Source organism: Lissotriton helveticus, chromosome 11 (assembly GCF_964261635.1).
Source record: "Lissotriton helveticus chromosome 11, aLisHel1.1, whole genome shotgun sequence".
NCBI classification, from domain to species: Eukaryota; Metazoa; Chordata; class Amphibia; order Caudata; family Salamandridae; genus Lissotriton; species Lissotriton helveticus.
The window spans coordinates 50,584,034-50,598,081 of NC_136072.1; the positions used below are offsets into that span (position 1 = coordinate 50,584,034).

The 14,048-nt window shown below is 42.1% G+C and overlaps 1 protein-coding gene across 4 annotated transcripts in view; it reads left to right on the top strand.

Moving 5' to 3' along the window:
- The window catches only part of COPS7B (COP9 signalosome subunit 7B), a 48,153-nt gene that overhangs the window by 19,318 nt on the left and 14,787 nt on the right, over positions 1-14,048 (top strand). For all 4 annotated transcript variants that reach the window (XM_078668175.1, XM_078668178.1, XM_078668176.1 and 1 more), the window contains 2 exons: positions 2,039-2,127; positions 12,014-12,216. In XM_078668175.1, coding sequence (XP_078524301.1) covers positions 2,039-2,127; positions 12,014-12,216 — 292 coding nt within the window. The remainder of the gene's footprint in view (positions 1-2,038; positions 2,128-12,013; positions 12,217-14,048) is intronic.

Sequence of the window (14,048 nt, forward strand, 5' to 3'; positions counted from 1 at the left end):
GCCACCCCAATATCTTTTAGGAAAGCGAAATTTGCTTATGTTATAAATGTAAAAGAAGGGAAATTGTTTGTATTTCTGTTACTTACCGGTATGATAGTTGCTGTTCTCTGTAATGCCTTTGAAGTGTATTGTGGTAATGGACTGAAGTAAGCTTGTTCCAAATCTAATTGTGCTTGCCTAAATATTAACCTGTGGCATGCTACTTCCAAGTAATGAAATGTGTAATACAAATGAGCATGTTGGGTCTACATTTAGTTTGACTGGTGTGTAAGTTGAATTTAGCATTCCCAACTCTACATACGAGGTGCTCACCGGCTTTGTTCCAATAGCAGTCTATATTTAGCTTTCAAATACTCGCTCTTTGTAATGGTGCATACAGCATTTGTTGCATAATAAAATATTTGTCGTGGTGGTTTGTGGAGAAGTGTGGCTCACTGGTTAGAGGAGGCAGACCTGGAAGCAGAGGTCAGCCCGGGACCAGGGTTCAATTCCCGGCTCGGCGGGGTCTTGAGTCCTAAAATGTCCATGGACTCGACAATTCTCGCTCCGGTGCCTACTCGATTCACGGGTTCACACTCTGCGACTCTGGGCAATAGCTTGCTTAATCTCCACAACTGCCCCTCGCAGCGGGATGCCTGGCTTTCACCTTGCGGATACCCTGCCAGGGTTATCTCACAGGGGAATACCAGGACGGGTTCCCTAAGCAAGCGCTTAGAAACCGCTCGGTGATTTGCGCTATATAAATTCCTGTACATTTACATTGCCATTTACCCACTTGTGGTCATATTGCCACTTTTTTATGTTAAGGGACAATTATGCATCCCTTATATCCAATCCAATCGTTCTTTATTTCGGCCATCAAGAACATAAAAGATGCAGCAAAAAGAGAACAGTAAAATCACATGTCAAATTACAGTGTAAAAACAGCAGGGAAGGAAAGACACAGTAGTACAATATGTGTGACAATACATAAAATTCCAGACCTGATATTACAATTAATTTCCAACTAATGATTTAACATTTTCAGAATGTTACTCCTTTTCCACCACATAGCCATTAAAAACTTTGCAAGTGCAAATACGATGTAGTGGAGAGTGCTTGTTTTCAGGATTCTATATGATTGTAAGCAGTGTCTAAAACCAAGATTCCTACACATAGGAACTAACCAGTACTTTCTTGATCTACTATAGGCAGGGCAGAAAAACAGCACGTGTAGTTCGTCATCCCTTATATAGCAAATGGGTTGGGGGTGAAGGAGTTGTTGTTCTCTCCATTTTGTTGTGAAAGTAGGACCATTTACATGACTTTTCAGTTTCACCAGCGATTCTTTGTTGCAAGTGTGCAAAACTCTTGAAGGGCAGCAGTATTGTCTAAAAAAAAAAAAAACACCTGACTCACTGCCATTGTCCTACTAACAATGTTTTATTGCAGAGTAAGAGCTATTTTGAATATACATTTGTGTCATGTGTACAAGCATGAACAATAACACTGACCATCATTTTAAAATTCATAAATGTTAGTAGCTGGATTTTCCTTGACGTGATAAAATAACGTCTAAATAGATCATTTAAGAACTTAAATGAAGTGTTAGTAAGGGAAAATCAATGCAATGTATTCAGTTAATACACTTATTAGTCACTTGACACAACTGGATTTATCACAGCTACTTTGCAGTTGCGAACTTACCTCGCTGCTCTGGGAGCACTGTGTACATTCACATTCTCTAAACCAAAAGATAATTTTAATACAGGAAAACCTAGCAAACCCATACGATTTATTAGGTGAAACTGTGCAAAGTTTGCTAAAGTTGCTTTAGGGTACAGAGGGTGCCTTGGATGCAAATTTTCTGAATAATTTAACTGTTAGCGGCCTGGCCCCTCAAGTGGATCTTGTAGTGATGATTTGCACTGTAGGGCTTGGTGAACTGCACTGTAGCACTTAGAAACCTGCAATGCAGGAACTAGTGGCCAGCGCTGTGCGCACAACTCATAGGCACTATTACAAGGAAATAAATTGTGGTTTTGTATTCCCCATGCAGCTTTGAAAAGCAGCCTGCCAGAGCTTTCGACAGTCCAGAAGAACAAGCTGAGACACTTGACGATTGTTAGCCTCGCCGCCCGCATGAAGGTATTGGACATGGCCTTAAATACCCCCGGCACATATTCTATTCTGCTGCAAGTTTAAAGTAATATTTATGTGTTGTATGTGTGTGCCATGTGCTTGCAGTCTGTTTATTTTTTACCTTCAGCACAGATTTAGAAAAGGATATCTTATTTCAGATGTGTATCTTAACATTCCATTTACCCCACATTGTTAAATTGCTGCTAACACTCTCTTACCATGAACTGGTTAGGAGAATTTTCTAGGAGATGATGTCGCCTTACAACTTATTTGTTGATTCTGGATCCAGTGGTAATGTCTTCTTTTCCACTGACCTATCTTTCTTTCTAAAAAGAGCAAGATATGCTGATTCTCGTAGCCCTACAGATCAAAGTTCTGTTAGGCAAAAACTGTTAAAAGTGCACTGGTTTTCTGGTTTAGTTACTGTTCAGGTCAGGTATTTGTCTTTTCTCTCTGTTGAGCCGCAACACTCAGAATTTACGTATATAGTTTGAAGAGAGCAAGATGAGAAGGATCCTTTTCAGACGAGTGGCACGAACCGCTGACTGATCGACGGCATGCTGTAAATAACCAACAGGATTTTCATGCTCTTAATAAGTTTCTGGATTGCTGCTTCAAAACTGATTGCTACAAACCGTCACACGCAATTAAACTGAAGCTGTGGCATTGTGAACAAAGTGGCCTGTTTAGCTCAAACCAATATGGCAATGTGCTTGAAAGATTTCGTACTCACTTGCTGGAGTGACACATATCGGCTGATGTGAAAATACCGATCCGAGCTGATGACACAATTAAAATAACATTAATACAAGAACTAATGGATTCGCTGTTTGCGGCTAGTGTATACAATAATAGTGTCCATTCCCCTCTTTTTAAAATGCACAACAATTTTGTATTTTTTTTTTTATTTTTTATTAATAATATCCCGGGACTGGTTGACTCACCCTTCTTCAGCCAGGCTAGCTTGAATCCAGTGGCGCAGTGAGCAAGGGACCCACGTCTGGGCATACCCATCCCACTTAGGGCGAAAAGTGTTACAGCAAACAAATGATGGACGGAATGCTGACAATGTAAACATTCTCCCCAGTCAAAAGATCTGGGTTAAATCCATCGTTCTTTTGCCCACTATGCCGCCCCAGTTTGGACCCAGCCATATGCAAACCCTGAAACCCCTCCTAGGATGCTTGTTTCCAGTCCAGGGAGGACCTGGCTTGGCAGTTCGGGCTGGACTGTTCCCATGAGGCACAGGGTCAAGACTGATTTGCATATGGCTGGGTTCAAGCTGGATTGGCTTGGTGAGCAAAACAATGATGGATTTAGGCCCAGATATCTGTACTGAGGTGAACGTATAACATTGTTCTGCATTCTGTCCATCAACTGTTGTTTTTGCATTTGTAACCCCGAGTGGGACGGGTATGCCCAGATGTGGGTCCCGTGCTCTCCATGCCACTGGAATCAAGCTATCCTGGCTGAAGAGGGGTGAAAGTAGGGGTGGGCGGAATTTGCGTACTCGTGTTACGCAAATCGCTGCGAAACGGTAAGAAATCTCCGCGAACACGCAGAAATTCCGCGAACACGCGGAATTGCTTGTTCGCAATGCTTTTTTACTGTTCGCAATCGCTGTTTGCATGCTCGGGGGGGAAATATCTTGTGAACACGCATTTGAGAACACGAACAGGCAAAACATTTCGTGAAATCGCGGAACGCAGAATTTTGGGCAATTTCACGTTATCCGCAGAACGCAAAATTACCCAAATTTCGCAAATTCTGCAAGCGGAACGGAATTTGCCGCCTAGGTGAAAACCCGAAACCGGTCCTAGGATGCTTGTTTCCAGTCCAGGGAGGACCTGGCTTGGCAGTTCGGGCTGGACTGTTCCCATGAGGCACAGGGTCAAGACTGATTTGCATATGGCTGGGTTCAAGCTGGCGTGGCATGGTGAGCAAAAACCTGATGGATTTAGTCCCAGATCTCTGTACTGGGGTGAATGTATGGCATTGTTCTGCATTCTGTCCGTCAACTGTTGTTTTTGCAAATGTTTTCTCAGAGTTTAAGTGTCTTTCACAAAGGTTTCCAGTGAGATGGGCAAATGTTTGCATTTAGCAAGTTTAGAATGAAATATATCACCACCAGTAATCTTCTGGGTTTTTGTACCTGTGTGTTTTTCAGGAATTTGTATCAACAGTATGGTGACCGTATTATTATGGTATTTAAAAAAAACAAAAACATTGAGACCAAATCTATGCTTTTTAACTGACAGCTGAACCTCAGTCGTACAGGAGCCCATATCTCACACTCTTCAATTTATTAGCCATGCTCTGCACCCTCAGCCACATGTTGCCTGCCCTGAGCTAAGCCGGGTACTCCCACGTCCTGTGTACATTAGCCTCTGCTGATATTGTGTGCACTCCTCCAGGCATTGGAGCATTTCACCAAGAACATTATTGCAGCAGAGGTGATTTAAACTTCAGGTGATGTTTAGAGAACAGTGTCATGTGTCTAGGGGCTGGTTTATCTCACACTACAAAAACCAGGATGGAAGGCAACCGGTATGCAGGACATTTACTCTGTAAATTCCATTGTTACGGATATGCATATTTCTCAAGAACCCTTGTGTTTACAATTTTAAGCACAGAGTAATGAAGTGACGAGCCCCGTATGTTCAAATGCCAAAGATGAGATTCTAACCCCACTCTCAGTGCTTCAAAGTCTGCTTTCTAGCACCAGCACCTCATTGCCTGCATTACATGACCTAACCCACACTTTGCACGCCCTCGGTCATCTCTGAACTCCTTGCTTTGTTGCGCCCTGCACACTGTTGAACATATTCTGTGCTTGCTTGCAAGAACTATTCACACTTTCTGCCATACTCTGTGGGAAATCTATTGGGATTTTTTTGGTACAGCCACTAGAAATACTCTAAAACCCCTACAGTAATTATTCTGTGAAAATCCTCAGATAGGCGTATGCTGTCTCACCGCTCAGAAACTACAGAAAGACACTGTGAATGAACATGAGCCAGCAATTATTGTCCTGGTGTAAATTCATGGAGATTATCCCAGTACTCAAGTTGGTTAACCCTCTTTAGCCATCACATCTTCGTCCTTCCTCTAGATTACTATCCTTCTCCTTTTCAAACACTCTTTACTCTCCTCTGCTTTCTAACAATAATATCCATCAGCAGTTGTCATACCCTCCTCAAGAATCCAACCGCTAATCCCTCCTCTGTCCAGCTAGTGCCCAGTTCTCCACCTTCTCTTCTTCTACAGGACACCTCAGTGACTGCTGTTCAGTTAACTTGATCTTGGAATTCGCAATTTACTCAACCCGCTGCAGTCTGCTTTTAATGTGCTCCAATAAAAAAAAACTTAGATATTGTAATTCCATGATAGTATGAAAAAAGAAAAATGTCCGAACTGTCAAAAGGAACATGTTGTAAAATGCCCATGTTTGTGTTAGTGAGGACTACACCCCGTTTTGTTTTGTAACTGCGCACACTTGTGTAACCGTGTTCAGTGCGAAGGGGTCAGGGATCATATTGTTACTAAAATCTGTGCGAAATTTTGAAAACATTACGAAACGGAGGCAAAATCTGTGAAGCAACAATGAATAATAATATTAATGTTTCTTAGACGTTATGCAAAATAATAAGAAAAGTACACTTTACTCCCCATGTTTTATTTTGAATGTTCGTGAGTGTTCAGGGAACAGGCTAGTTAAAATACTTCCATGTGCAAAAAATGGGTCCATTAATTACTGTGGAATTAATTACGAGTTGATTCATTTCTGGTTTCTTCTGTTTTAACTGTTTTTGTATTATCTAATTACATTGTTTTCAAATGTTAATCTCTATGTTGTCCTTTATCATGACGGTGTGTGGTGTACACCACTGCTTTTCTTTTTATTTAATTACGATGGAATTGCCCTTAACCCCACTTTCACTTTCTTGTCTCTATTTTAATTTTGACTTAACTTTTCTCTCCATTATGTCTCCATTCTTTTCTTTTTACCTGTCTTTTCCCATTTTTTCCCTGTAATTATAATATAGTTTTGGACAGTTTTTTCCCCCATGTCACCCCCTTAAATATGCAGTTCCCCCTTTGTCTCAGTCCCTGGCTCCGATTCCAGGGCCTCATCTCGCTCACATATGTTTACCCAATGCACACTTTTCTCAGTGGAAGTTCTGGTCCCTGGGCCTTTACCTCAGGCTTTCCTTTGCAACATTTAACCCGGACAATGCACTTTCATCAGTTACATTAGGTAAAAATGACTAGGTGTGAGAATGACTTGGCTTTGGTGGTTTTCTTCCTTATATCTATTATTATGAAGGTGACCATTGCTCAGCACAACCTGCAACCCAGCTGAGCTATTAAAACAAATGAGTACCTAAATCGATGCTGGCAGTTTTGCTTGTCAATAACTGCCATTGCGGCGCAACATCCTCACTTATTGGCTACAGTAATTGCTTCTTTAACATTTCTGCGCTCATTCCCTCTACACGGAAATGTAAAGTGAAATTATGTGGTTAATTTTCCATATTTAGGGTCAGCAAAACTGCTAATGTGCATGTTTCAGAAATCTAGAATATTCAAGGAGAACTCAACCATTAGCAGAGTCTGTGATCATTGTGATGCTCACTGTTTGTGTGCGCATTTGTTTTTGTAATTGTGTTTTTTTATACCCTTCTCAAGTCCTGACGTAAAGAACACATCCTCTGGGAAATGGCCAATTTTGCACTCGATTTGTACTTGGATGTAGAAAAGCACACTTTGTACTAGATCTTTATGCTTGCCTGCTATCTCTCTCTTGGAAGGATAGAAATGAATCTATGGATATAAAGAAAAAACATTCAAATTAACTAGTTGAATAAGCGTCCCTGCAGTCACTTCCTCTGGAAAACAACCTTTTTAAGAAAATCGGTTATTAGATGAGGCAGGTAAGTACCCACCTCAAGTAATAATCAATTAGTAAAGTCACTAAATAAACCTGAGCTAAACACCTGGTAGCTCACATGTTAACGTAGAGGCAATGTGTAAAGTATGTCGCTGTACTAAACCAGTAATAAAGTTGAGATGCAATACAATAAAAATCACAAAACGAATTAGAAGAATAGAGTGAACCTTAATATACCTGACACCATAATGACAAAACTCCAAAAAGGGGAACCGGAGATATGTTTGTTTTAAATTTTGAAGTAGAAATAGCAACAAGACCCCCAAAGCTCCATAACGTCAATGGTTGTGGAAGAACAGGACGTAGGCTCATTTGGGCTTTGACCTTGATGAAGTGTAGGCGGATACACTAACCAGGTTTATCCTGGTCACAGACTTTGTTTTGACTTTAGTCCCTTAAGTCATAACCCATCACAGGAATACATTTCTAAAGTCGCCTAGGGCCTTAGAGGAGGCACTTAAAAGCATACAGGGTGGCAGGCAAAGGCCAAACGGCTGGATCCAGTCCGGGTCCAGTTGCCACTGGGCAGCTGCCGGAAAAGGCCTCTTGCAGCTTGTTGTGTCCATGTAGCTTGAACAGGGGGGTCAGTGTTATGACCCTGAGAGTCCACTTCTTGGTACAGGAGAGGGAGCAGGTTCAGTCCTCCCAGGCTCTTCTCAGGTTTCAGACAGCAGGTTCAATCCTCTTCTCCCTTGGGTCCAGAAGTGGGTGCCTGGAGGGGTCACATTCATGTCTGCCACAAGCTAGCGGGTGGGAATGACCCCTGGGGATACCGTAACCAATTGAGCAAGGGTTTCCAGAGTGAACCCTACCCACTTTGGGCATTTTCAAGGTGGCCAAGTTCTTCGGCTGCACAACACTTGGGCTCTGAGGGCTGGTGATGTATGGAGGTGTGGACTATGGTAATTCTGGTGTCCTCCTACGTCCAACAGTAAAATCCAGTTTTTGACTGTCCGAGAACCCCCCTGAAAACTCAGACATAGACTGAAAAGCTGAGCTTTAAGGAACCAGACAGTGGGTACACACAAAGGGGCTGATTAGCATGGCGGGCGGACTTTGTCCACCCGCCATAGCCCCGGGAAATGCGACCGCCCTCCATGCATGCGACAGTCCCGCATTTTTTGTATTGCAGCGGGCAGTGCTGTCGGCAGCACCCGCTGCAATACAAAAAAGGCACGTGTGTATTTGCATGCACAACGTGGCAGGCACGCACGACGCCGGCCACGCCGCCCATGCAAATGCAGGGGTGTACCATAGGTACCCCCCATGTGGCCCCCTCACTCCTCCCTCCAAAATCAGTCAACTGCATGCCTTTTTGTGGCGGCAATGCCGCCACGGAAAGGCTGCTTTCCTAATCTGGATGGCAGTATCTATCAGACACCACCACCATATCAGTTCCCTTTTCTGCCCGGTCACTTGTGTGACCGGTGGAAAACAGGCGGATGGTCTTGCCGTCCGCCGGGGTCCCCCCGCCATATTAGTGGCGGCCGGGGTATGATGTAGGGCGGCTGGCCACCTCCCGCATGGTGGTGGCCATCCACCCCACATCATAATGGACCCCAAAGTGTTTTGTCTTTCAATTGTCTTTCAATTTCTCTTCTTTGAAGTGCACCCCAAATGTAATATGTAAACTCAGCAGACTTGCCAAACAGGAAGAGAAGTCCTTTGTGATTGGAACCACACAGGCTGAGGAGACAACAGAAGGGTCCTCCCTTTAGCGTCAGCTAACATTTGCCTGTCAGGGGAGGCTCTCTGAAGTTTGCCCCAAGTGTCATGAAAAACTGCAGCAGACCGGTCAAGCAGGATGTGACATTTATGCAGGACTTGACCTTCAATGTCAAAGAGGATCCTACTGCCTCCCATTCATATTCTATTAGGTTTAGATGCATCATCTCTGCTCATTCGGTCAGCCTTTTCTTTGCTCCTGGGAGCAGGTCACTCCTCACCTCAAGGTTGCAATCAAGCTACCAGGTGACAGATGAATACTTACTGAAAGACTTCCAGAGGCTTTAGGCAGGCAAAAGGTAACTTTTCTAAAGTACCTTTTCTGTAGTAGGTAGACACAATTCTACTTTACTATTAAATTGGATTTTGTTTAACTAGTTCAAAAGAGTCCTTGAAACATTTCTCTAGCTGGTTCCTAGGCAGAGATAGAATTTATTAAACTTAATAATGTACCCCAGTACTTTCCTATGGAACAGCCAACCCTGATACTGTGAAAATAGCTTTGAGGGGCTAGTCACTGTAAAGACGTGTTTAACATTCACCTATACATTTCCTATTTTTAAATGTCGTACACCCTTCCTTAAGGCTTACTTAGGGTGGCATAGATATATTTAAAAGGAAGATTTTAGGACTGTCAAAGGTGTTATTTTGACAGGTCAAATGTGCAGTTTAAATCTGCACAGTCAGGTTGCTAGTGGCAAGCCTGAAGTCATGTTTGACTTGTCACAGCAGTGGGTGGCACCATGAGTGCTGCAGTCAACTGGTGTCATTTTAACTTGAAGCCCTGGGTACCCTGTGGGTACCATTATAATAGGGATTTACAGATCAGATAAATATGACAATCTGGTATGCCAATTTCGTCTTGTTATAAGGAGGAGCCCAAGCAGGTTCAGCAAAAAGGCCAAAAGAAATTAGGGATGACCTTGCAGAAATGGCAAATTTCCAACACCTTTGTTTATGGGTTGAGTGTCCATTGCAGAGTTATTGAAAGAGTTAACTTCAGATTGCGATAATAAACTCTGACTATTCTTCAGATAGAATCTCTGCCTCGTTAGAGGATTCCTTCCTGTTCCTCTTATGCACAGATTGGTTGAAAGAATTTCTGCTCAAATTTGAATTTACCTTGAAGAAACAAAAGACAAGAGGCATTTGTCAAAACAGGAACTGTTGGTGTAATTAAACACTTCGGCCCTGGAGTACAGCTGAAAGAAACAGGTCTGAGGACTGTCTTAAAATAGTCAGTCCGAGCGAATTTTTTTTATTTTTTTATACAGTTTTGTGCGTCATAAAAGTACATTTGGCGATCCTTGTTTGGTAAAAGAATGCATGCCTTGTCTTTGGAGTTGTGAATAAAAGGTCAGTGATAGCAAGTGCAGGTGGGCCTCGATCGTGCTTGCACACAACGTGGGCAGTGTGTCCAGAAGTCCGCCATGAGGGGCGCATGTGCTGTGACCTGATTGGCTGCATGTTCCTAACTCCATGTGGAATCTAATTTTATGTTTTTTTATGATTGTGTGCACCCTTCTGGCCATTTGAGCTTTATTGGGGCCAGTTTGCGTGGACCATTGTGGTGTAGATGCGCTTATCTGGGGGATGCACTCATTCAAAAATTGCTTTAATTCAGTTGTTTCACGCCTTAAATTGCCTTGCTTCAATATAAGTAAATGAGCAAAATACATTCCCCTGACTTTTTTTTTTCTTTTCAAAATCTCCCATGCTTCTGCTCTAAAATGTTTGCGTGTTTGAGATTGAGTTACGCTAATCTGTACAAGCAGGCCTAAAAAAAATCATAAAACTTTTACTAGGCCTGCCGGTCGAGTAACGTGAATAATGTACTTGACCTAGCTGTAATGTACTTGACCCATAAACTAGTCTCAAATTGTCTGATGATTGGCAAATATTTTATTTTACAGAGTCACATTTTTCTTCATTCTCACATATGAGTGCAACTTCAAACATGCAAGTTCAGCATATCTGCTGCACAAAACAAGACTATTTTGTTTGATTAAATAGACTAAAGATTTGCTACTTGTGTGATGGGAATCTGTCCCACACATAGAGTACACATGATTCCCGACTTGCCTCTCAGTTTACTAATAGCATTGCCATAATGGCCCAGGGGCTGGAGTGTTTCTCAGTTCATATTTTAGCACACATTTAATAAATATAATGCTAAAGCATGAAGTGGCAGCGCACTGTCATTTACAAAAACTCAATTTCCAAGAAGTGGCCAAAAACCTTTCCAATACCTTGCAGCTTTACTGATAAAATTATATAGTGTATTAACAATTATCAGTGACCATTGGGTTGCAGAAAACATATTTCTCATTTGCACATCACCAAGTGTTCTAATTTGTTTTCATCCTATTAAAAATATTTTTTTCATCACACAGAAGTACAAAAAATGGGCTTACACAACTACTGAAAATGATTTTGAAATGTTCGTACAATTGAATTATTAGCTATTTAAAGTTTTGTTAGGAAAACCCTGATACCCGACAGCCTTTCATTTCACAATTTATACAGCAGGTCAGACAGTTCGCTTTACAAAATCCTGGAACTTTGCAGTCGGAGAAGGAAAATAATTGTAAACTGACTTCTCATCTTTGTCTCTGAACACAGAGCAAATGTGGCAAGATAAAAACAAGAGCTGAAAGCATTTATCTTTATTGCACCTTCACTTTCTGACTAAACAGAGCAACTGTTCTTTGTTAACTCGCCAGGATGGGCGAGTAGGTCGTAAATATAGCTCGACCTAATAAAATCTGACTCAACATAGCGAGTGGGCAGGCAGATTTTTCAAGGCCTGACGAGGCTTTGTCCGATTCTGAAATTCGCCAAGGCATCTTAAGTGGAATTGCACTTCAAATAGCAGTCGATTCAATGGTAATACAGTGAAACAATGATCCTTTTAGTGCTACTCTGTAAGGTGTTACATATTTATTTCAGCAACAATAGTAGAATTCTGTCTTCTCTCCTGAATTCGATTAGTTTGGTATACAGTCATTCTTTGGTAAACAGTTTGTTTTTTTAAAACATTTTGTTAATTTGCTTGGTTGTATTGCCTTTTGGACTGTAAAACTTAACAATTTGATTTTTGTGGTTATTTTTGGATGAAACTCACACATTTGTATAAACTGAAATGATAGTCGTCTGCTGTGATTTATTATTTGTGCCTTACTGTGATAATTATGTCTCCTGCTTTTTCTCTTTCAGTGCATTCCGTATGCTGTGCTGCTGAAAGACTTGGATATGCAAAACCTGCGGGAGCTGGAGGATTTGATCATTGAAGCAGTGTACACAGACATCATTCAGGGGAAGCTGGATCAGTGTAAGCAGATGCTGGAGGTGGACTTCTGCATCGGCAGAGACATCCCAAAGAAAGACATCAGCAGCATTGTAAAAACACTGCAGGAATGGTGAGGGCAGCGACGCTGAACTAGCAACCGGTATTTCTAAAGACTTGTTTTGCACCCACAAAATTGTTCTCCCTGCAGTGCAACCCTGCCCCAAAATGCTTTAATAAAAGAACTGAAGATATGCAACCTTTAGTACACCCCTGTGCTAAGCTATGTTGCTCGTATGTGGGTACGGACGTTCACGTTGTGACTTGTTGGCTACAAAACTGAGGAAGTATCAACAGTGTTTAATACTATGGGTAGATCAGTTTACAAATTATTATTTACAATGCAAGTGATAGATAGGTGTTTTCAATCCTGAAACTAAGCAGGTAAACAAGAAGGCTGAATTTACTATGGTCAAATAGGTGCATAGCTCTAAATGTTGAACAGGCAGTGATGCTAGGACTGCTTAAAGAACAGAGGTTTGAGGTAGGAGTGCGTTCAAGTACAATAGTGCACTCCATTCTACTTATTTTATTTTACAACTATCTATTGCAATCCTTAGTCATAAGGCACTAGGATACTTAACCCCTTGCATGCTGGTGACGAACCCCAGCCGTCACGCTCCGCGGTGCTCGTGTGCGGATGACGGCTGGGGTTCGTCACGGCCCCGCCCTGTTCGTTTGTTTACCGCACAGCGGCGAAAACGGGCCAGCATCAAAGGGGTTAACAGTAGAAAAATAAGAAAAAAGAAATCAAAAAAAGGTAAATTACATAGGTAGAAAAATGGAGGGAGATAAAAATAATCTGCTTTAAAAAATGTTTAAGTTATTTCAGTCAGCCAGTGGTCTATTGTTTGGGTGTATGTGAAACAGATATGTTTTTACGTTTCCCTGAATCTAGTGGCAGCAGTTTATAGATCAGTAGCAAGAGAGCTCCAGTTGGATAGTGTAGTAGCAGAGAAGGTTTGCCGGAACGTTTAATTTGAGTTTAGGAGTTTCATTGTCAATCTGTTTATTACGTGAACAAAACCTGGCAGCATGACAGTCAACAAGTACACTCTGTACATTTGTATTGTTACAAAGTTCGCTTTTTTTACATCCTTTTGCATACAAAGCAAGATCATCATAACAAGGCAAGGTTTAGTACATTTCAGTGTGTTACCGTGCATAGTCTCTCCTGTTTCTCCTACACACAGCTATAGCCGACAGGAAAATTCCTCTGTATTGTATCCAGCTTCCCCATCTTTTGTCCCATTTCTTTGGGCACCCCCTCCCCTGGAACACCACCTTTTCAGCGTCGCAGCACCAGTCCAGATCTTCCTGCCATTTCGCGCCACACTGTGGTTGGCTTCCCTCCCACTCCCTTCCCACAAAGAATATGCCATTTGGCCTTGCATGGGACTTCTGGCTCAATTACATCTGTCATGATATGTATGGCTTCCTTCCAAAACTGTTGTAACTTAGGGCAAGACCACAAAATATGAAAGAATGTGCCAGCTTCCCCACATTCCTGTGTACACTGGTCAGTGCCACTGCGCCCGATCCGGTGCAGAAGCACTTTGGAGGTGTATGATCTGTGCAGTATACGCAACTGTATCAGCCAGAATCTCTCCCTTGGACTCTGTATCGCCTCTGTCCAATTATCATCTTCCACTGTCTCCAAGTCTCTTGTCCAGGCCTCCCTAAGAGTAATCAAGGGGTCAGGGGATTTGTTCATTATCTTTTTATATACCAATGAAACAGCCTTTTCAAGCAAAGGATCCATGAGCTGCCTGTCTTCAAGTGGAGGATAATCTGCTATTTGTCCCCGTCTATTACATGTCTCTTTAGTGCATGTCGTAACTGCAAGTAGTGTAGGAACTCCTTATCTGACATAGAGTACTCTATTTTGAGGTCTTCAAAGCTTAT